We start from the raw sequence: 22930 nt of genomic DNA on the forward strand, positions 1-22930 counted from the left end.
TTGGCACTGTTTGTGAGATGATTCTAAACGACTTGAGCCTTTGAAGTATGCGTTCCACATGAACCCTCACATTAGCTATCCATCTTGTACATGTGGTGTCCTCTGACAGCTCTGCGCCTCTTTTTGTGAAGGCTGGAATTGTAAATTTGACCTTCCTCTCGTGTAGCAGATCAGATTGTGAAGCTCCGGTCAGCCACGACCTCATCACCTGGACAGAGGTACTCCAGGAACCCAGAATCCAATGTTATATATTTGTCACTAAATCTACCTCCATATGCTGAGGAGATGAACATCACTAGACCACAAGGTGCAATGGCCATCAGGTACTTGATAGTGTTCTGGGCATAGTAATGGCTGAATGACTCCCCCCTTGAATCCAGGTTCTTGCACTTCTGTAAAGCAGTTTCTGAGCAGTCAATAATGCAGGTTGTTCCTGGGCAGTGGTCCTTAAAACATTGTAGCATGGATGGGGTCTCCCTTGGCAACCATGGAATGTACTACCTCCGATTCTCTTCCGTCATGTCAATCCAATAACTAATCACTTGACTGACAATACTCTGGGAAACACCAAACCTTTCTGCTAGGTACTGCTGCAGCAAGCTGAGCTTCAGCTTCATCAGTGTCATCAGGAGTTGGTCTGTCAGGTCTAACTGAAAGCTTCTTTTGGCAGCAAGAAACAAGCCTGTATGCAGTCAACAGAGTGCTTCATTCCTCAGCGGGGTTTTGTAGAGTGGTGCTGCTGGGTACGGTGTCCCTGCCTCACAGGCTTTACATGATCACCTGAGCTGTAGTTGTGATCACTTAGAGATGGGTCTTCCCATTGGGTTTGGGCATCCTTCTCTGAAGACATATCCATTCCTTCTGTGTTGGCCAATCCACATTTTCAATTTGGTAAACACTTGAGCCTGTTGTGTCACCTGTTAAGAAATCAGTATGGCTTGTCAAGTCAATTGACAAAACCATACAATAAAACACCATACTGCATGAATGCTCCTAATAATAAGTATATATAAAATGGCAATTTTTTATTGAGCTGTAGAGGAAATAAATTGTGCGATTATGAGACTGTGGATAGATAAGAGCAAGAGGGAGACACGAGGAGAGCAGGCAAACAGCTCAAGCGTTTGGCTAACCTGTCACTGACGACGACCTGACCAACGTTTCTTCACGAGTGGAGCTTCGTAGCCAAGCCATTTTTCTGGGTGAGGACGCTTCGCTGTAGGCTTCTTGTCAAAGAAGTGGTAGGAGCACACAAATGGACGTTTTGGTGGTTTCTTTAGGTTCAACGCTTTGAGCCAGCGCCACAAAGACTTGTATTGGTCACCGAGGTAAAGACAGTTTAAATTGGATATTCGCGCTTTCAAACCTCATTAGCTTTCAAACCACTTGAGCCACAGACTCCAAATAAGTATCATTATGTTGGAAACATTGCGCTTATTTTCACGTTTTGGACATTAATTCGCTTTCCAAAGCTAATAAACATGTTGGAAATGTGAGCAGAATTCTGTATTCCTAGTTGAATTAGTTAGGGAGTGTAAACAAAGTACAAACTTTTTTTTACATTCGAATTCCAGTAGCTCATTGGTCATGTGACCTACTTGACTCAAACAAGGTCCAGAATGTCCACTGACTACCTTTCTATATTGCACACCCTTTAGTTTGTCCATTTTCATCTCATAAGATTTTACATGAATTTTTCAAAATGTAGAATTTCAATAGCTCCTTGGTCATGTGACCTAGTGACTTCAAAGAGTGGACATTCTGAACCCTGTGTGGGCCTACACATTGCACACCCTTTAGTTTGTCCATTTTCATCTCACATGATTTTACATGAATTTATCAAAATGTAAAATTTCAATAACTCCTTGGTCATGTGACCTACTGACCTCAAACAAGGTTCAGAATGTCCACTGACTATACCTTCATATTGCTCACTCTGTTTGTCTACTTTCATATCATGCTATTAGGCTTAAATCTGTAAGCTTTGAAGGCCTTCATTTCACATGGGTGTTAACTTATTTATTTTTTTAAGTTAACAAATGTTCCAGCCTCGCAATAACTATATTTTACATGGACTCTGAAAAGATCCGCAAATGGCTGTATGTGGTATGGATCAAGGACAGGAGAGGTGTTCAGAGGTGCTTAAAGGAAGGCGCACAGGTAGGCCTCATGAAAAACAATGTTTCATATGCTCTTTTTAATCACAGTAATAGGCAGTGATTTGTCAGTCAGAGTGAGCTTGATAAGGTGAGTCATTTTCATAGCATCACTTTCATATACTGTACATTAAGACAAATCCTTCTACGTTGAGTATTAGAACGCAGTTTACATAACCTGATAATGACTTGATATTTGAGTGCATTCACAACAAGCCACCTGGAGACAACTTACAAAATGCAATAGTGCATTTGAGGGTTGGTTTTTCTGATGAAAATAATTATTTGATGCATGGCCTACTATTTCTAACTGGGAAAATAAATTCCTACGTCTTTTGTGAGTAAAATCGGTTGACCCTGTTGGACAGAGAGAATAGGAGGAATTGGAACACGCTGCATCCAAATTCAGGTCTTAGTTATTCCATTGTACTGGATCTAATACATATTAGCATTTTACATACATTCATAAGTGTAATAATTTTTATGACATACTGTGAAAAACTCTTGGCTGCTGGCTCTGCCACTTTCAGACATGTGCAGAGCAGACTGAAAGAGGAAGGGTAGCTCTTGACTTGAACCACAGGGGTTCTCTGTAAAGAGAGAGTAATTCAAAAGGCACAGACACACCCCTTGACTTTCAATTGGCACCGTTGACCTGTATTTATTCTCTCCTGATTGGCTCTGTGCACTAGCACAGTCCGGCAGTCTGACTAAAGTGCCAGAGGTATGAGGAGAGACAACCTAACACTTTGGATCCTATTCTTGGACAGTTAGAAGACACAATGCATCAATGCAAAAAAATATATATATATACTAATTACAGTCCATGAGTAACCTCAACCTTGTGGGTCTATGGGTGTTTGGGCCAATAAAGTGCCAACTCAATTCTACCAGTGAAGAGTCTCTCATGCCCCTATGAATGGGGACACAGGGCAATAGTTTTTAATCTAAAACAGCCCTTTTTTACTGGAGTACACTAACCCCTAATTGGGGCTCTTTTCTTGACACATAGCAGCAGTTTACCAGATAAGAAGTCAAGAAGATCAGAAAGTAGATTGTTGTAAGGGTGTATTACATTCTGTGCTGGTCACATTGTCATATCCATTCTGGATTCTGAGTGGTAAAATCATAGCTGAAAAATTCCTCTATGTGTGTATACATTTTCCCCCAAGACAGAATTGCCAAAGAGGGTGGAGTTGCAATCTACTGCAGAGTTCTGTCATGCTATCCAGGTCTGTCCAAACAGAGCTTCTACTTTTAAAAATCCACCTTTCCAGAAATAAGTCTCTCACTGTTGCCGCTTGTTACAGTCCCCCCTCAGCCCCCAGCTGTGCCCTGGACACCATATGTGAATTAATTGCCCCCCATTTATCTTCAGAGTTTGTACTGTTAGGTGACCTAAACTGGGATATGCTTAACACTCCGGCTGTCCAACAAGCTAAGCTAGATGCCCTCAATCTCACCAAAATTATCATGGAACCTACCAGGTACAACCCCAAATCCGTAAACTCGGGCAGCCTCATAGATATCATCCTGACCAACCTGCCCTCTAAATACACCTCTGCTGTCTTCAACCAGGATCTCAGCGATCACTGCCTCATTGCCTGCATCCATAATGGGTCTGCGGTCAAACGACCACCCCTCATCACTGTCAAACGCTCCCTAAAACACTTCAGCGAGCAGGCCTTTCTAATCGACCTGGCCCGGGTATCCTGGAAAGATATTGACCTCATTCCGTCAGTAGAGGATGCCTGCTTATTCTTTAAAAGTGCTTTCCTCACCATCTTAAATAAGCATGCCCTGTTCAAAAAATGTAGAACCAGGAACAGTTATAGAAGTTGGTTCACTTGTCGTGGAAATTCAGTACTGAGACTTGGTCTTGGTAATTTCTTCAAACAATCATCTTTATTTAATATCGATTAATTATTGCAATAATGAGACCGTCAGCCCACCAGTCTTGACTGACTGTTAGGCTGAGAGTCTAGCCTTTACAGACGATGCAGTTTTTATATAGCTGAAACCAAGATTGCTTAGTCAGTCACTTCTAACCTTCCCATAAGCCACCTTGGTTATCTACATAGGATGGTCTTTTACTTAGTTTCCCAGATGCTAGGAAGATGAGACAGTGAGGCATTGTTCTTAACTCTTCCAGGAGCTCTCTATCTGGAGTCACACACACCACATCTTGTCTATAGAATGCTAGCTTTTAGGTTTTTATCACCAACACAAGTCAATTGTCAGCTTCAAGCTATCTCTAGTAGAACCCATATCCTCAACACCCAGACTAGCTGCAGGGTGCTAGAGTGGAGACCATAAAACACAGCATTAGCGGGACAGAAATATCTTACTGTTCGTTAAGTAAATAATTGTTACATATCCAACAAATAAGGTGAATACAGAATTTTTCACTCACACACTCCAGACCTGACTGCCCTTGACCAGCACAAAAACATCCTGTGGTGTACTGCATTAGCATCGAATAGCCCCCGCGATATGCAACATTTCAGGGAAGTTATTGGCAGACTCAACAGCCTTGGTTTCTCAAATGACTGCCTCGCCTGGTTAACCAACTATTTCTCAGATAGAGTTCAGTGTGTCAAATCGGAGGGCCTGTGGTTTGGACCTCTGGTAGTCTATGGGGGTGCCACAGGGTTCAATTCTTGGGTTGACTCTTTTCTCTGTATACATCGATGATGTCGCTCTTGTGGCTGGTGATTCTCTGATCCACTTCTATGCAGATGACACCATTCTGTATACTTCTGACCCTTCTTTGGACACTGTGTTAACTAACCATACAACTCTCCTTCCGTGGCCTCCAACTGCTCTTAAATGCAAGTAAAACTAAATGCATGCTCTTCAACTGATCGCTGCCCGCACCTGCCCGCCCGCCTAGCATCACTACTCTGGACGGTTCTGACTTAGAATATGTGGACAACTACAAATACCTAGGTGTCTGGTTAGACTGTAAACTCTCTTTCCAGACTCATATTAAGCATCTCCAATCCAAAATTAAATCTATAATCGGTTTCCTGTTTCACAACAAAGCATCCTTCACTCATGCTGCCAAACATACCCTCGTAAAACTGACTATCCTACCGATCCTTGACTTCGGCGATGTCATTTACAAAATAGCCTCCAACACTCTACTCAGCAAATTGGATGCAGTCTATTACAGTGCCATCCGTTTTGTCACCAAAGCCCCATATACTACCCACCACTGCGACCTGTATGCTCTCGTTGGCTGGCTCTCGCTTCATATTCGTCACCAAACCCACTGGCTCCAGGTCATCTATAAGTCTTTGCTAAGTAAAGCCCCGTCACCATAGCAGCACCCACCCGTAGCACTTGCTACAGCAGGTATATTTCACTGGTCACCCCCAAAGCCAATTCCTCCTTTGGCCGCCTTTCCTTCCAGTTCTTTGCTGCCAATGACTGGAACGAATTGCAAAAATCGCTAAAGACTCATATCTCCCTCACTATCTTTAAGCATCAGCTATCAGAGCAGCTTACAGATCATTGCACCTGTACATAGCCCATCTGTAAATAGCCCATCCAACTACCTCATCCCCATATTATTTATTTTATTTATATGTATATATGTATGTATGTATGTATGTATGTATGTATGTATGTATGTATGTATGTATGTATGTGTATATATATATATATATATATATATATATATATATATATATATATATGCACATACTGTATATAGACTTTTCTATTGTGTTATTGACTGTACGTTTGTTTATTCCATGTGTAACTCTGTGTTGTTGTTTGTGTCACACTGCTTTGGTTTATCTTGGCCAGGTCGCAGTTGTAAATGAGAAGTTGTTCTCAACTGGCTTACCTTGTTGAATAAAGGTGAAATAAAATAAATAAAAAAATACTGTATGTGGGAATGTCTTATGTCCGTCCTACATGTAGTGTTGGTACATGGAATATTCCTCAACTGCATATATCATAAATTGCTATTGTAAATAGAAGTATTATGTTCAACAACTAACATTTTCAGATATTATTTTGACAAACACACTTTGGTGCTTACAAATCATTCTCTATTGTCATAGATTTGGTGGGCACTGTCATCTGTGATCTTTGTGATATGACTTTCTTTAAGCACGTACTGATGAAACTGTCACTTTTTTTTTTTTTTCTTAAAGTCTACAAACACTCTACATTTATTCACTCTGTGATAGGGTTGGATCCTATATGCTACTTTTATTATTGTCCTGTAAATGGTTCAGTGTCTATAATTTAGGCTGTTTGTGTAGAATGGGGCATAAAGGAAATAACCTCTACTAATAAATTACTACTAAATTATAGTGATAAGGAAAACAGCATACAAATTTGGCTTGTGTATTCATTTGCCTATAACTAATCAGAATTCCATTATGTTTACATAAAAAAGAGAACACTTCAAAATGAGAAGATCCTGCCATGGAAAAGACGACTGGGCGGACATAAAGTGGAAAGGAGGGGAAATAACTCACTCCATGCAGCAGGACACCTTCAGCTGCGGGGTCTTTGTAATGCAGGTTTGATAGTTCTATTTTCAATAATGAATGGTTAGCTGTTATGTGACAATTAGGTCAAAAACTCTATTTTATTTTTTGGTGTAGATGGCCAAGGAAGTTTTTTTTTTTTTTTTTACCTTTGAGTTTATTTTATTTTTACAGGGACAGTGCACATTAATCAACGTTTCAGTAAAAGTGCCGGTTTTAGCCAGCCGGCTAATTTTCAACCGCAGTCCCTGGGCAGGTTATTAAAAACAATTACAATATAGACAATCATTGAACAGTGAGCACACGCAGAGTAACATAGGACAAGCAAGACATAGCATACAGACAGAGCAACATGTTATGTGTGTCTGATGTGTTATGTGTGTCTGATGGCAGTGTATTCCAGACATGGGACGCTCTCACAGAGAAAGCGGATTTACTAAAGGTGCTTTTCCTTAAGGGAACTATACAGTCACCTCTCATGGCAGACCTTGTGGATCTGCTGCCATATGCTTGGGTTTTCTGTTTAACAAAAATACTGAGTGGAGGGGGAGCTAGGCCATTTAGGATCTTGAATACAAGACATGCGTCGGTGTATTGCACCAGATTTTCCCAACTCAGGAGCTCATGCTTTCTGGAGGATGTAACAGTGATGATGGCTATTGGGCTTCCTATCGAGCACTTTGAGAGCCTGTTTGTAGACAGACTGAATAGGTTTTAATGTTGTATAGCAAGCTTGGGCCCAACTAGTCAAGCAGTATGTTAAGTGGGGGAGTATCATCGATTTGAAGTACAGTCTTGCTACCTCTGTGGTCAAACAATTTCGTATAAATCGGAAATTAGCTAGGTTGAATTTGGTTATTTGAATTACCTTTTTCACATGCTTTTTAAAAGAGAGGTTGGAATCAAGTATGATGCCAATGTACTTAAAATCAGATACCACCTGGAGCTTCTCCCCTGACACATAGACATCTGGCTCAGTTGCATCTGTTGCCCTCTTTGTGAAGAACATGCAAACAGTTTTTTTTTCACATTGAGATGCAAACACGAGTCACTGAGCCACTTTGTAACCTGGACCATTACAGTAGTGAGTTCTTGTGCAGCTTGTCGTTTGCTCTTTGCATGCACATATATCACTGTATCATCTGCATACATTTGAACTTCAGACCCAGTGCAGACAGAAGGCAGATCATTAATGTACAGGCTGAATAGGAGGGGCCCCAGTATTGACCCTTGGGGCACACCCACATCATAGCTAAGAGTGGGCGACAGCTCATTGCTCACTCTGACACACTGAGTTCTGCCTTCAAGGTATGATTTCATCCATCTCAAGGCATCGGGGGAAAAGTTGAACTTGGACAATTTTGTGATGAGAATCTCATGGTTAACAGTATCGAAAGCCTTCCTTAGGTCCAGAAACACAGCCCCAACAACGCCCCCTTTGTCCATCTTGGACTTCACATTTTCCAGAAGAAAGCAGTTGGCCGTTTCTGTGGAGTGTTTCGCTCTGAAGCCAAACTGCATGGAGTGTAATGTGAAGGGGCTGTTGTTGAGGTGGGAAATCAGTTGTTCTGCTACACACTTTTCAACAACCTTCGACACTACAGGTAGTATACTAATGGGCCTGTAGTTACTCACGTCAGCAGGGTCGCCCGATTTAAAGATGGCCGTTATTATGGCTGACTTCCATACCCTTGGAAACACCCCCAGACCAATAGATGTGTTGGTGACCTTAGTAATGGGGCCAATGAGTGACTCTTTGAAGTTTTTAAGAAAGGTAGAGTCCAGCCCAAACACATCTTTGGATTTAGAGTTCTTTAGTGAGCTAATCACCTTGTTCACCTTTGACTCAGAAACCTCCCTTATGATGAAGTTGCACAGAACTTCCCCAACATCCCCTCCCAAATTCATATGGAACCTTCAAAAACATATGGAGCAACTGCGAAAAGAAATGGCTGAGAATATTCAAAAAATGTCTGGTATGTAATGACATTAAATTCAAAGTAAATTCTTTATTTTTATGTAGTTGTGTCAGACAGCCATATGTTCAGTTCATACCTATGATTTCAGAGTTCAACAAAGCCAACAACTGCTTCATGTGTGCCACCGATAAAGAACCTGGATGTGGCCCAAAGACTGACTGGGTTAGTAACTTTATTTAACATGTTTATAATCTTTTGACAACAGTGACGGCATGTAAGACAATTTATGATATAACACAATGGATGGCTAATTTGTCATACTTCATTGATATTTGATATTATTTATAACGTGTTACGCTTTGTTTTAGATTGAATGTTTTGCATGCCAACGGTGGTTCCATGTGCTGTGCCTAGGAATGAAGACAAGAGTTCAACAGAGTAAAGAACACAAACTGGAAGTGCAGTCTGTTGTTGAAAATGTCTGCCATACCCCATCCACACTGAAGAGGCTCTGAAATGTACATCAACCAGGGATAAAGAGAAAGTTAACACTGTGAAATGTTTCATACTTATTTGAAGTTAAGTGTCTGTTGACATGTTGGAAAAGATTAACGGTCTACAATTTCTGTTTAATTTGTCAATATTCCATTTTTATTCATTGATTTACTGGCCACCATTACTGTGGTTACATGTTCAGTACATGTATTGACAAGCAAACCCACTGCAGCCTACCTCACTCTCCATCCCTGCTTTGGACAATTAATAGCATGACTCTCATACTTTGCCCTTTTCCTTTATGGTTGACATTAATGACGAAAGGAGATATTATCTGTCTCTCTCCTATTGTGTACAGCTGTTAAATACTGTAAAAAACAGAGAAAATAAGTACTTAGAATTACCAATTATTATAGATAAATATTAAAGAAAAGGGTTAACACAACACTGGACTGACCCCCCTAATTGTCAAACTAATATTAATGTACAACAATATAGAAGAGACATAAGAGGTTATGAAATATGGGTGTCTATCCACTGCACACTTCTTAGGTGTGTAATTAACATGACCAAGGAGCTATTGAAATGTAAAACTATGAAAAATGTACGTTAAACCGCGTGATTTTACAGTACACAAACAAGAGTGTGCAATATAGAAGGGTACCTTCTGCACCAAGTTTGATGTCAGTAGGTCACATGACCAAGGCGCTATTGAAATTTTACATTTGGAAAAATTCATGTAAAATCTTGAGATGAAAATGGACTAACTAAAGGGTGTGCAATATAGAAGGGTAATCAGTGGACATACTGAACCTTGTTTGAAGTCATTAGGTCACATGACCAAGGAGCTATTAAAATTTTACATTTTGAAAAATTCATTTAAAAACATGTGAGATGAAAATCGACAAACAAAAGATGTGCAATATAGAAGGGTAGTCAGTGGACATTCTGAACCTTGTTTGAGTCCAGTAGGTCATATGACCAATGAGCTATTGAAATTCAAAAATGTAAATAAATGTAAAATAGTGCGAGATGCAAATCGACAAAAAATAAATGTGTGCAATGTGTGTCTATGCCATCGGGTTAGCTAGAACCAGTTTTGAAAGTTTTAGGAGTAATGGTTAAATAGCTATTGAAATTGATTTGTCACTATGTTGACGTCCCTAACTGCTGTTGGAAAACTACAGGCGAATATCCAACTTGAAACTGTCTTTACCTCGGTGTATTGGTCGTATTGGGCTCCACCGGTACATTCAGATCGACGTAGAGGTTGGTGTTAAAACTGCCTCTTCATCCAATTATTGTGACAGCCTCGTACTGAACATATGCTTGTCAGGTTGATCGATTTTAGGATTTTGTGCGGTTCTGTCAGTGTAAAACTATCAAGCTCTCAACGAAAGTACCACTCTTGCGTGTGCTAGCGTCACGCGAATGTTGAACTCGCTTCAACCACTGACGTTCCAGAATAAGGCGAATAGCAAGTCTGTTTGGTTATCACGGAAACTACTGTAACTACTTCAGTGAATGTTGAACACATTTCTACCGGCATTCTACCGGCAAATGAACACATTTCTAGTGGAAAACGTGTTAAATTATAGCCATTGTATAAAAGGGATACTCAATTTGGGGCTCTATGCGTTCTCTGGAAAATGCAACTCGGTGAAAGGTCAAACACCTTCCACGTCATTCATTATTTTCCGTAGAATTTACAGTCCTTGGACCAAGACTTGGTTGAGTATCCCTTACATAGGATGTGTTCGTAAATTCACTCTGGCTATCTACTCCGATTTCAGAGCACTCTTGTCTGAGTGTGCAAGAATAATTTAATAAATGATGAATTAACGAATGCGCAATACTCAGTTGAATATGACCGAAGTTGTTGGTAAACGTAGGCAAAAAAAAACGTAATTCAAGTGTTGCAAGACGCACAGTTAGTCACCAACGCTCTAGATAAGCACGGACGTTCGATTCTTCTCTGCAAATTTGTAGCAAACGACAGAGCAGCAGAATAATTTAGATTGATTTGTCTGGCTAGTCTAAACCAATGACGTATATTAACACTGGATTGCAAACTGTATGTATTGGCAATTGCGAATCTTTGAAGCAGGAGTCCTCCATAAGAATTAATAGAATTCTACAGTATTTCAATCAAATGTTTCAAGGACAAAATGACATGTATTTTTTTGTTGTTGTAGTGGGGACAGTAACATTAGTACTCTCTAAAGAATAATACTTTAAGGAAAATGTTTTAATATTTTTGTTTTCCTTTTTATTTTGATGTTTAGCTCACATAATATACTTTAAATGTGTGCATTAAAGTGTCTGTAATAGAATCATCGTGTAAAAACGAATGTAGACATGAATAATTGCATTTCTATAGCTTCCAAAACATTTATACTTGAGGAGATACAGCGCCCTCTTAGTCATCCAGGGTTTATAGACATGATTGGTCTGTTATCCAGGGTTTATAGACATGATTGGTCTAGACCCAGACAAGGCTAGAATTTAGAACGAGCGATCTCTGCTGTGATTAGCTCGTTGCAGTCCAAAGAGCACGCCTATTTTTTACTTCAAACAGCGGCGCCGGTTGGTTGCTAGAATGTTTATGTTTAAGCTGAGCCACCGGTAATCTAGCTAGCATGTAAATACAACTAGGTAACGTTTTCACCGGCTATATTAACGTTTCAATTACATAGCTATAGCAACTTCGTCCACTTTAAATAAGAAGACATAACGCCCGGTAAGTAACGTTAGCAAGTTAACGTAAACTAGCTATGCTAACTGTCTAAGTTAACTTCTTAATTTTGGATAGCAAGTTAGCTAGCTAACGTAAACTAGGTAAATTGTAGTTAACGATTATGATAAAAGCTGAAATGTCAATAAGTATCATTGCTATAGCTAGCTAGATTACGTTAGTTCTGCCAGCAGGCTATAGCTATTTTTAGTAGCTAAACTGTGCAGTTGTGGATTTGCATTTTCATTTTGATAGTTTGGAGGCGCATGCACATTCTTACTGGTAGATTGATTGTCGACCAAAGGCTGATCAACTGTCCTTTTAATGCTTCCAGGATCAGTATGAACATGGCAGCTGAGGGAAGGACCCTCCTCTCAACTATGTTACCAGTGAAGAAACCTATGCCCTCGAAGGCTGCTAAACATAACTCACTAACAGTGGCATCGAAGATAAAGACCAAGATTCTCAGTAAGTAGCGTACAGCTGCCGTCACTAAATTGATGTAAGAGGTGGATTACCTTTTAATTTGTAATAGCCTATTGTTGGTTAATGACAGGTAACTTGGTAAGTCATACTGCATTATCATATGTTTATTTCTAATTTCTGTTTTATGTATTTTCTAGACACATCCTCGTTCTTCAAGGTCTCCCTGAAGACTAACAACAAGGCTCTGGCTCTGGCCTTGGTGGCTCAGAGGGAGAGAAGCAGACAGCTTGAAGTGGAAACTGTGCGCCTACGGAAACAATTGGAGTCTCTGAATTTTGACCTGGCTATTCGCAGATTCAAGCACAACCAACTGGTAACCCATCTCTTTGAATAAGACATAGTGGGATCTAAATTTGGTTCCTTACCGGGTCACTTATTTAGAGGTGCTCTTCGTAACAATATTGATCCATTTTCTCACAGACTTCAGTGTTAGTTTGACATAAAAGCATGGTAGTTGTTGACGGGTAATAATGAAAAAAATGGTTTATTCAACTTCTATAGCGCTATTCATTACATAAAGAAAGCTTGTGCTGTAAAGCAACAACTAAAAACAACATATCCTTTTACAGATTCTAATCTTGAAAGACCTTCAACGCAACACTTTGGATAACTTGGAAAGGGCTGTGGACCTCTTCTCTGATGAAAATGTAAGTCCTCTTCCAGTATGTCCTCTGATTCTATGGTATCAGGTAACTATAAGTAGCCTATGTTACGGTTTACTATGCTAAACAGGGCTCTATGCATTGCAACCATTTTACTCGCATATGCACCTAAAAGTAGATGTGTGCAAACTGAAAAAGTCGAGTATGAGAACATGTGCAAGTTGTGATTTATAGCAAAATAAATTGCTACTGTAGCTATTTTCAGAACTATTTCTGCCATTTTGTTTCATAACTGGTAGCTAATCACACAGGACTCTACATAGTTATTTATCTCACCTTGTGCAACAGTGTCTGCTCATACAGTAATATCTACCTCAGTGGTCTGGGGAGCAGCAACAGTGCCTGGGACCCTGTGCGCACTGAGTGTAGTGCTGAAGGATTCATTTTTAGAAGTGCACAGGCATAAAGTTGGTTGAATTTACCCAAAAGTCTATTAAAGTGTGACTTTCTTCTTGTGTTTCTTTGCTATTTACATCGTTTTGTTCACATGCTAGCTTGTTTTTCAAAGTTTGTTTGAGCTTTCTCAACTGTTAGGGAAGGGAAGTTGGAGAATCTCATTTTGAATGGGAGTCCCACCATTACCACGGTAACGGCTCCCGCCCCTTAAAGGGGCAGCTGAAGGTTTTTGTCTCACAAGTGAGTCAAATATTTGAGGGTACATTGTACTTGATTGAGCATGGAATGCCCTAAAAACCTTTTATTCATTGACTTTTAGTTATTTCTTATGATAAAAATAAATTTCTTATTATTCAAATACTTTCACTGTGCTCCTAATTTTTTGTTGTTGTACTTTTTACTTAGGAGCACGTGCTCCTTGTAAAAAATGTCAGCGTAGAGCCCTGCTAAATTGTTTTTCTTTCTGACAAAGGATGCCCCTGAAGTATCTGAAGACCATAATAAGCCACCCCCCGATAAAACAGAGAAAAATGGTCAGATGGAGAGGTAATAATGAGACTCCTATTCTTGTTTGCTGTTACAGCAATACAGTTACTGTCTTATTGTCAATTATTTCTGTTCACACATTTCCCCCCATATTTATTTTCATTCTAGGGTAGCGGTTCAGATACCTCTTATCATAGCAGAGCAGTCCAGGGATTTGGTGTCCCCCTCAAAACAGACCAGCACGAGCCAAGAGGTTGTAGTAAATGACAGAAGAACCACGTCCACAAATCCTTTTGGGACCCAAAGTAGATCATCAGAGTCCAATGCCAGTAAAGGTAAGGGGGCTGGAGCATGGAGAATTCAGAACTACCCCACATTTTGGATGCATGACCTTTCAGCATTAGGTTGGTTATTGAAGGTTTTTAGTAACTCACATTTATTCTTAACTTACAGACATCATTAATAAGATGGAGCAGCAGGTGGACAATACTTTGAAATCGACCAAAAAGAGAACATCCCGACAATCCAGTAGCTTAAAAGATGAGGTGGAAAAGTGGTCAAAGATTTATTCTGACACTGGACTTGACCCTATCCCAGCAGTCTTGCCTTCTGTTGTCTCCACAACTAATATTCTACAGCCCTCTGGTACTGATAAAGTTGTGCATCATCCAAACAGCTTAAAGATGGAGACCACATTGGCGCTTGCAATAAAGACCACTGTCGGGGAAGCAGAGAAGACCACCATCAATGACACAGAGATGGAGATAACTATTGGGGACAGCGCTGCTGAAATCGTTACAGTGGAGACCAAGCCCAAGAAAGCTGGTGGACCGAAGAAACTGAAGGCGCCAAAGACAAAAATCCCTTCTCTATTAGTGAAGGTTGGAAATAAGAACAGTGGGCCAACACGTGTTGTTGATAATCTAGAGGTGAAGAGCTCTACCGTAAACGTGGAGCTGCCGACAGCGATACAAAAGGTGTTTTCCACAACACCACTACACACAGACAACCCTACAGCGGAGGGTGTGGATGTAGAACACAGAGAAGAGGACTTCATAGAGAACTCAGCCAGTGAGATAGAATCCCTTGTTGCCCGCAGAAAGACTTATGTCACCTCTCGCATCACCAAACACAAAAAACCTACCCGAGAATCCCATAAAACAACACAAGATTTTCCAAAACCGTCTGACCCAAGAACAACTTTTGTAGTGCCTCTCCAATCCAAATCCCATCGAAGTCTCTCACCTGACCCGTTTGAAGATGACTTTTTTGATGACCCTGAAGCTCAGAAGTCTCTATCTAAACTAGCCAGGGCAAACCCATTGGTCATAGATGACAAAGTCACTAAAACTAAAGGTCACAAGACTTTTGTAATTTCTAATTTTGTGATTTCTAATGAGCCTACATCTAGAAAGGGCCAGAAGAAATCCAAAGAACGCAGGAAGACTAAAGCACAGCCTGTCATGGTGGACCATGAATTACACATTGAAGCAGAAAAGGATCGATTCCTTCTGCCTCAATCTCTCATTGAAGAGGAGTCTCATTCTCCTGAAGCGTGCACAGCCTATGTAGACATGGATGCCACCCTGCATGAATACAGGGAATCACACAGCTCTTCCAGTGCTTCCCGACCTCGGTCCACTACACGGAGCAGTAAGAGACCCACCAGAGTGAAAGGCAGAGGGACGTTTGTGGTCTCGGTGAACAGGGACAGCTCCTCGATGAACAGTACAATATTAGATGATGCTTGGTCCGAAAAGCTGGCGTGCACTCCTACTACAGGGTATGACTCTGTTGCAGAAGAAGAGAAAGAAATGGTCAGGGAAGAAAGCATAGAGGAGCATCTGACTGGACCTCTCCCAGATCACTGTCTAGCTGCTGGGCGCAAGACTACAGACTCGGTGGTTGAAGAAACTCATGCCTCCTCTAAACGTCCATGGCTTGCTACCCAGGAACCTGCAAGGAATTCAGAGGGCCAAGAAAGCTTATGTGTTGAGGAAGAAATGCCCCCATGGGAGATCAGTGACCCCATTTCAGTTGCTGCAGAGAAAAAGCCCAAGAAAGCCAGGAGAGTGGAGACTGCAAAATCAAGGATGAAGACTGATTCACAGAAGGGTTACTGTCTTGACCCTGTGAAGGAAAGGAAAAAAAAGACTAAAAGTAGCAGCGCTAAAGGATTGGCGCCTGGGGGTGCAGGTTATATTTTGTCTAGTGAGACTCTGGATAGCCAGAGTTGTATAGGTGTACGCACTGCAGCACAAAATGCAGAAGTACAGCCTGTGGCGGATCCCAAAGTTTTGCAAGTCATCATACACTCTGCCACCGCTGAGGAGAGCTGTGACACTCATGAACGTTTGTCTTCACTTGAGGTCCTGAGTCCAGACTTCAAAGTCAGCAGCTTCAAGCCCCGGTCCAACCATGGCCCTAAACCGAGATGTAGAGCCACTTTTGTCATACCCAATAGTTTTATCGATTCCACCAGAAACAGGAGGAACCACATTGTTCCTGACTCCTTGTCCCAGGATGATGGTGACACAAACACCAGGACATCTAATGTATCATTATCAACTGTTGAGACCAACACAGAAATTCCTGACAGTGGTGAGGGAGTACGTCAGAGCCTGAGGGAGCTGCTCATGGACGAGAGGCCTCCATGGGAGTCCTCCGTGGATGTCAGCTGTTCAAATGAGACTGGATTTGACACTCCAGCCTCAAGCCCTAAAAGGGTTGCTTCTTCTGCTCACAAGGTTGCTGTATATAAAGAGCCGGCTGAGGTTATGGCTGAAAGATCTCCAGGTACGAAGGATTTTATTGTTGACTGTATTTTTATTTGTGTGAGATGTAGGTATTCTAATGGTTGTTTTATGTTTTGCCAACGTTAGCAGAAAGAGCCCTGAAGCCACTAACCAACACCAACTGGACGGATAATGAAGACACAGGACGGGCCAGGCGACGGGGAGCTGCTGTTAGCTACAAGTTGCCACCCATCAACTGGTGAGGACTGCTCTGGAAATGAAACTAAAGCTTGCCTTTAGTAGTATGATATCAGTAGCTTGCACAGTGATCAGGTTGGTTTTTACTAGTGGTCAGGTTGGTTCTACCAGGCTATGATACCAGCCCTTGATTATTCAACTGTTGTTTCTTTCTTTTAACAGCAAAATGAGACGTGGAGATAAGTTCTCAGACACCAAGTACCTGAGTTCTCCCATTTTTAAAGCGAAGAAGAAGAAGAAAAGACGACAACAGAAGAACACACATGAACCTGACAGTTTGGAGAACATACATTCAGTTAATTGACTTTATTCTATGACATCTAATTTCATTCTTACACGTATTTCCAATGCTTTTATTGTTTTCCCCTTTGTGTTAATATAAGTTTACAAATAAAATGTCAATACATTTTAAGTTGAAAATCTTTTTGTTAATTTAGCACCCACTTTATTAGTCATGAAGGAATAAATAATTGAATAAGCCTGTAAGAAATACCAATTTTTTTTGTTTTGTGACTGTAACAGATATGTGATAAAGCCATACATTATCTGGATGGTGCAGTCAGTCACCTAAGGGTAAGTTGAACACCCTTATGCAATAGCTAGTTGCCTCTAATAGTACATTTTAAAGTTGTTGCAATATGATTAGACGGAGCATGTTGCAAAACAACTTTAATTATACCCTTTGGGGCAACTAGCTATTGCGTAAGGGTGTTCAACTCATCCTTAGGTGGCTGACTGCACCATCTAGCTAATCTATGGCTGGATCACATCATGGTTAAGTGCCGACCAACGCACCTCCTTATGTTTCTAAAATAATCTGGACCTGTATTGTTTGAGTGATTGACTGGAGGCCCTGTGTGAATTATTCAGAGTAGGCTGTTCACTTAGGAGGCTGTGGTTGTCTTTCTGCTCCCCTCGGTCTCTACTGTACACAGCCTTTCCACAGGCAGGTGTCCCCTGAAACGGCTACCGTTTGCAGTGTGTCTTTTGGTTGGTTTATTTACATGAAACATTTGTGATTTTGTGCTACACTGACATTTGGAGTAGTACTGCAGTTTTTGGGTGTAACCATTGCTGATAATTCTGCATTATGTGGTAAGTACAGATTGCTTAACACCATGAATGTGTGTCTCTGTATTAAAAATATGACCAACCAATGTTATATGGATTTAGATTGCCAATTTGATCATGTAACTCAGATTTGAATACACACCCATTCTACCAGGCACATGCTACATAAAATGGTATGTAAATCAACAGTGACATATTTAGGTCAACATCTCATTTTGGAGACTAGTTGTGGGAATAGGTTGTGAGGCCAAATCTTTGTTAGACAAAGTCTAGGCCTACTTCTAATCACCTTGCTTTTGCCTTCCTTTAACACTTCAGGCTGCACAATAATCTTCAGTGATTAAGGGTTTAGTGAAAACATATTTGTGTTCAGCTGGATGTGAGTTTAATGGCTCGTATCACATTTCCTGGACCCTGTGTAGGGCCAGAGAGGTGCCAGGTTCAAGACTACCCTGCAGTCTGCACTGTCTTACTGTAGTATATCAACCTCAGCAGTGGATACGCAAAGAGACATGCAGTATCATAGTATAGTATATACCTGTTGATTTCTTTCCATCTCCATCCTTTATCTACAATGTAAATTCCCTTCTCTCTATTTTTTACCCTGGTCCAAGATCTGTTTGTGCTGCCATGCCAACTCGTAGGGTCCTTGTCAAGTACTTTGACGTTACATTTGCAAACCTAGTTTTGTGTAGGCTACAGGACCACCAAGGAGTTATCCCTCTGCATGAGTAGCGCTATCTCAGAGAAATGGAGGCAAGGCGACTGAGAAGAGACATTGAAGCCCTTCTGTGAGTTGCTTTCTGTGGATGATAAAATGATAGATTTAGAGGAATGATGTGTGGAAAGAGGACATTTAGATGAAATGCCATTTCTTCTATTTCTTCAGGGGCTTGACAGAGTTTTTGTGTTTTGAACAGGGGAGATTACATTGGTCAGAAACTGAGAGAGAAGGGCTTTGACCCCAAGGGGAAAGGATCCACTAGCATGCTGGATGACCTGGTAGGAATCTCAACACAAATTGTTCTGGAGTGCACCATCCTCCATCAGGGGTTAATGTGGGATGTTATATACAGTTAAACGGATGACTGTTTTTATGATTATTTCAGCATTTATACAAACCCTGTACTTAACGTGTCTGTGCTTCCATCCAGGCCCATTATGACTTGGCCATAAGTGTTGCCCTTTGGTGGCTAGAGAAAGAGGAGCGACATGATGTGATGGACAGAGACATCGTGTAAGTACATCGATGAAACATTGACTTCCAAACACAATACCACTTGATTGTGCCATGTTCCGAGTAACCTTATCTGAGACATGAAGACCTGCTAACTTCCTTGTCTAATGCGTTGGCTTTAGCTCTCAGCCAGGTTACTGTAAATCCCTTTATGACAACTGATGATATAAAAAATGATTTTTATAAATCAGATTGGATTGATTGACTTTGTTCCCTGTAGTGGAGTGGGCAGCCGAGGTTATAATGACCAGTACCCCAACCACCTGGAGAGAGAAGCCATGATCCTTTCCTCCTTCGCTGGGATGATCCTGGTGAGTAGTCAAGGTACTTAGGCATACAGTATGCCAGGGGTTGTGGGTCTAGCACGGCTCAGTCTGTAGTCTTACTGACCCTTAGTAACCCTTGTAATCTAGAAGCGTTTGGCAGAGTTGGGAGGCTACTGCCACGGCTCAGTCCAAAGTGTCAATGACCCTTAAGCTAACCTCCCTTGTTACTATACAATGAATCACCAGTCATGCTCCTCTGTTGCTAAACTTTACTTAAGATACGTTGTAAAGGTTTTGTATCATTTCCACCAGTAGTTTTGAAAGTAGTGCTCACGAGCCAAAACGGGTCTCTGAAAATTGTGCACAATTGTGTACTACGTCATCTATTTCGTATGATCCAGTATGTTACGCTTGCAATTCGTACAATATGTTACAAATTTGTTGAGCTTAAGTTCCCGTTTAATCTCCAAATCAGCTGCAACAGTATATTTCAAACTGGGCAGCAATGCCTAGTTCATGATCTTACCCTGTGTTGACCATGTGGTCCTTTTCTGATTATTGTGATTTGTGTTACTAACTATATTTCCCCTCTGCTCTAACCTCCGTTCTGTTGTCGTCTCTGCTCCAGAATAGCTTGCCTGTAAAAGACATTCTTGCCCTCTACACCACCAAACCGTCTGCCGCTTATCCCCACCAGCACTCCAAGGTAGACTGAGTTTAGAATACTGCACATTTCTCTATCCCCAGTGTTAGTATAGCCTAATCCTACAGCCTAGACTTGTCTGTATGGGAAGGCAGTATTATAGGATATCATATATAACATACACTGAGTGTACAAAACATTAAAAACACCTCAGTGTATAGTAAGTAAGTAGGCCATCAGCCTCAGTGTAGTGTTATCTGGTCTATAATGATCATTTGCTGTGGTATAATGCAGTGCTGCTCTGTATACATATTCTGTAGGCCTATATGTACCACTGCATTATAAGACATTAATTAGGTCTTAAATCGAAAAATGTATCTGATGACTGTCTCTACAGAGCGCCATTGTTCATCCCTTCACCTTGTCCTATCACCCGTTTGCCATGCTGGGCTCATTCAAGGCCGTGGACCACTCCAGAAAGCACAGTATGTCAGTGTGTGTGTATGAGAGATGTGTATGTTCATCCTACACTACCATTCGTTAAACGCATCAACTATGCCAGTCTCCCTCTACCATCACGTGACTTGCCTTTCCTCACTTGTGTTTACGGTAGTCTATATTATGTAAGAACCCTGACCAGTATTGGCTTGACCTTCCCTCTGATTATTTTCCTTCAGCCCAGAATTTGAAGCGGTGGCTGTCTGTGCAGGGTAAACGACGTGCTGCCCCTGATGGACGGAGGGCCTTGGTGCAGTCCTCCTCATCCACATCTAACTCCTTCCTCTCTGTGAGTGGCAATCATAGACATACACTCCCCTATGTATTTGGACAGTGAAGCTACATTTTTTTATTTGGTTCTTCATACATATCTGTTTTACTGTTTAGAAATGAATTTACTTTGTATCTAGTCCCCACATTTGAAGGTGTCATAAGTATTTGGACAAATTAACTTATAGTGTATTACATTAAGTCCCCCCAAAATTTTGAGTCCCATATTCTGAGCAGGGTCGTTCCACGAAGAGCACCTCGTCTCCCTTTGATATTTTAAGTAGAAATTGTGCATCAATATTGAATTTTAAAAGCCTGTTATATTAAATGGAGTGCCCTTTAATATAGACTACATGGAAAATCCAATAAATCATGCTAACCTCTCACCATTACCAATAACAGGGAAGTTTCTTCTTGGGGTATGATATTTATGCATCTGTAAGTTTCTCACTCTTAATTATTCATGATTCATTCATGATTATTCGTAATCATGGTAGCATCCACGTTAATGTAGAAGTGTTCAGAAACATATTCTATTGTTATTTATGAACTGAGTGGTTTAAGCCCTAAATGCTCATTGGCTGACAGCCGTGGTATATTTAAGCAATAAGGCACGAGGGGGTGTGGTATATGGCTAATGCACCACGGCTAAGGGCTGTACTTAAGCATGACGCATCGCAGAGTACCTGGACACAACCCTTAGTCGTGGTATATTGGCCATATTCCAAAAACCCCCGAGGTGCCTTATTGCTATTATAAACGGGTTACTAACGTAACTAGAGCAGTAAAAATACATGTTTTGTCATACCCATGGTATACGGTCTGATATACCACATCTGTCAGCCAATCAGCATTCAGGGCTCTAACCACCCAGTTTATAATAGACCGAATACCACGGGTATGACAAAACCTTTATTTTTACTCCTCTAATTACGTTGGTAACCAGTTTATAATAGCAATAAGGCACCTCGAGGGTTTGTTGCGTCGTGCCTAAGAACAGCCCTTAGCCGTGGTATATTGGCCATATACCACACCCCCTCGTGCCTTATTGCTTAATTATAATAAAAGTGACTTCAAAATGACACAATACATCATTTACCATTCATTTCTATTGAGCACAACAAAATCCGAAACACTACCAAAACAAACTGCGAATGCATCCAACAAGTTTGTACTGTAGTCACAAGCTTGATGTAGTCATTGCGTGCTAGGAATATGGGACCAAACACTAAACTTTTGACTAAATGTAATACACTATAAGTGAATTTGGCCAAATACTTATGACACCTTCAAATGTGAGGACTAGATACATAAAGTGCTTTCATTTCTAAACGGTAAAACAGTATGAAACTACTGTCGCCTCATATGAAACATTTGATCTCAAATCCAAAATGCTGGAGTATAGAGCCAAATTAAAAGTTTTAGCTACACTTTCCAAATAAATATGTAGGGGAGTGTAGACTTTACATTTAAAGAAAGTTGTGAATTGATCATTATTTCAACAAACATCCCAACCTTGTTATAAAGTTGAAAAATACTGCTGGAATGGACTCTACTGCTTTCTTGTGTTTTTAACTAGAACTCCTCGTTACTGTCCATGTTTTCTGTCCCCTACACAGGACAGTGGTGAGTCCTTGAAGGAACAAACAGAGCATTATGAAGTATCACAATAATCTCTACAGGATTAAGGAAAGTCCTCTCCTCTTCTGTGTTACTACACCATTATTATATTGTTATTACATGGTTATTACAGGGTTATTCCTGTGTTATTATACTGAGTGAAATGTGTGATGTCCCTGTTATGAGCCTTCTACTACTGGACCTTCACATTCAAGGAACCCTGGCCAATAGTAAGTATCAATCCTCCAGTGTGTTAACAAATCACTAGGGGTTTCGTCTATATCTGGTTGTAGCTCAGACCATGTCCATCTATAAGCAATACAAATGTTTGACTGCATCATAGACATTACTGTACACACTTTACTGTACAATAAACCATTCACTGTCTGTAACAAAGTTGCCTAGTTAAATAAAGGTTAAATAAAAAATGAAAAAATACATATGTATATCAGTTATGTGACAATCAGGCATGTAGTTTTTAAGTGCTAAT

The 22930-nt window shown here is 40.7% G+C and overlaps 2 protein-coding genes and 1 long non-coding RNA gene across 7 annotated transcripts; 2 read left to right on the forward strand and 1 right to left on the reverse strand.

Moving 5' to 3' along the window:
- Positions 1-1128: 1128 nt before the first annotated feature.
- On the forward strand, positions 1129-22876 carry LOC115160914 (uncharacterized protein C2orf80-like). The gene is made up of 9 exons (XM_029711445.1): positions 1129-1202; positions 18602-18697; positions 18827-18908; positions 19061-19143; positions 19364-19454; positions 20038-20115; positions 20450-20537; positions 20730-20839; positions 22440-22876. The coding sequence occupies exons 2-9, from the start codon at positions 18657-18659 to the stop codon at positions 22491-22493; spliced, it is 627 nt and encodes a 208-aa protein (XP_029567305.1). The 5' UTR covers positions 1129-1202; positions 18602-18656; the 3' UTR covers positions 22494-22876.
- On the reverse strand, positions 8799-10647 carry LOC115160917 (uncharacterized). The gene is made up of 2 exons (XR_003869138.1): positions 10295-10647; positions 8799-9446 (listed from the first exon to the last, which is right to left on the reverse strand). It is a non-coding gene; the product is annotated as an uncharacterized LOC115160917 (long non-coding RNA).
- Positions 10259-17997, forward strand: sgo2 (shugoshin 2). 5 transcript variants are annotated; one of them, XM_029711441.1, is made up of 10 exons: positions 10259-10347; positions 12147-12280; positions 12436-12611; positions 12868-12945; positions 13495-13596; positions 13829-13902; positions 14011-14177; positions 14296-16638; positions 16725-16836; positions 16998-17997. In XM_029711441.1, exons 2-10 carry the CDS (start codon positions 12154-12156, stop codon positions 17137-17139), a joined length of 3321 nt encoding a protein of 1106 aa, XP_029567301.1. In that variant the 5' UTR covers positions 10259-10347; positions 12147-12153; the 3' UTR covers positions 17140-17997. The 5 variants fall into 5 exon arrangements, with proteins under 5 accessions (XP_029567301.1, XP_029567300.1, XP_029567299.1 ...); XM_029711440.1 differs by lacking the exon at positions 10259-10347 and adding an exon at positions 10815-11152; XM_029711439.1 differs by lacking the exon at positions 10259-10347 and adding an exon at positions 11310-11818.
- Positions 22877-22930: the final 54 nt, after the last annotated feature.

Source organism: Salmo trutta, chromosome 24 (genome assembly GCF_901001165.1).
Source record: "Salmo trutta chromosome 24, fSalTru1.1, whole genome shotgun sequence".
NCBI lineage: Eukaryota > Metazoa > Chordata > Actinopteri > Salmoniformes > Salmonidae > Salmo > Salmo trutta.

Bases quoted from the DNA above. Each gene is read 5' to 3' on its own strand.
- LOC115160914 (XM_029711445.1), top strand. From the start codon at position 18,657: ATGGAGGCAAGGCGACTGAGAAGAGACATTGAAGCCCTTCT. The intron at 19,144-19,363 runs GTAAGTACATCG...TGTTCCCTGTAG, and splicing joins GTGATGGACAGAGACATCGT to TGGAGTGGGCAGCCGAGGTT. The intron at 19,455-20,037 runs GTGAGTAGTCAA...TCTCTGCTCCAG, and splicing joins CCTTCGCTGGGATGATCCTG to AATAGCTTGCCTGTAAAAGA.
- sgo2 (XM_029711441.1), top strand. From the start codon at position 12,154: ATGAACATGGCAGCTGAGGGAAGGACCCTCCTCTCAACTATGTTACCA. The intron at 12,612-12,867 runs GTAACCCATCTC...ATCCTTTTACAG, and splicing joins GATTCAAGCACAACCAACTG to ATTCTAATCTTGAAAGACCT. The intron at 12,946-13,494 runs GTAAGTCCTCTT...CTCAACTGTTAG, and splicing joins ACCTCTTCTCTGATGAAAAT to GGAAGGGAAGTTGGAGAATC.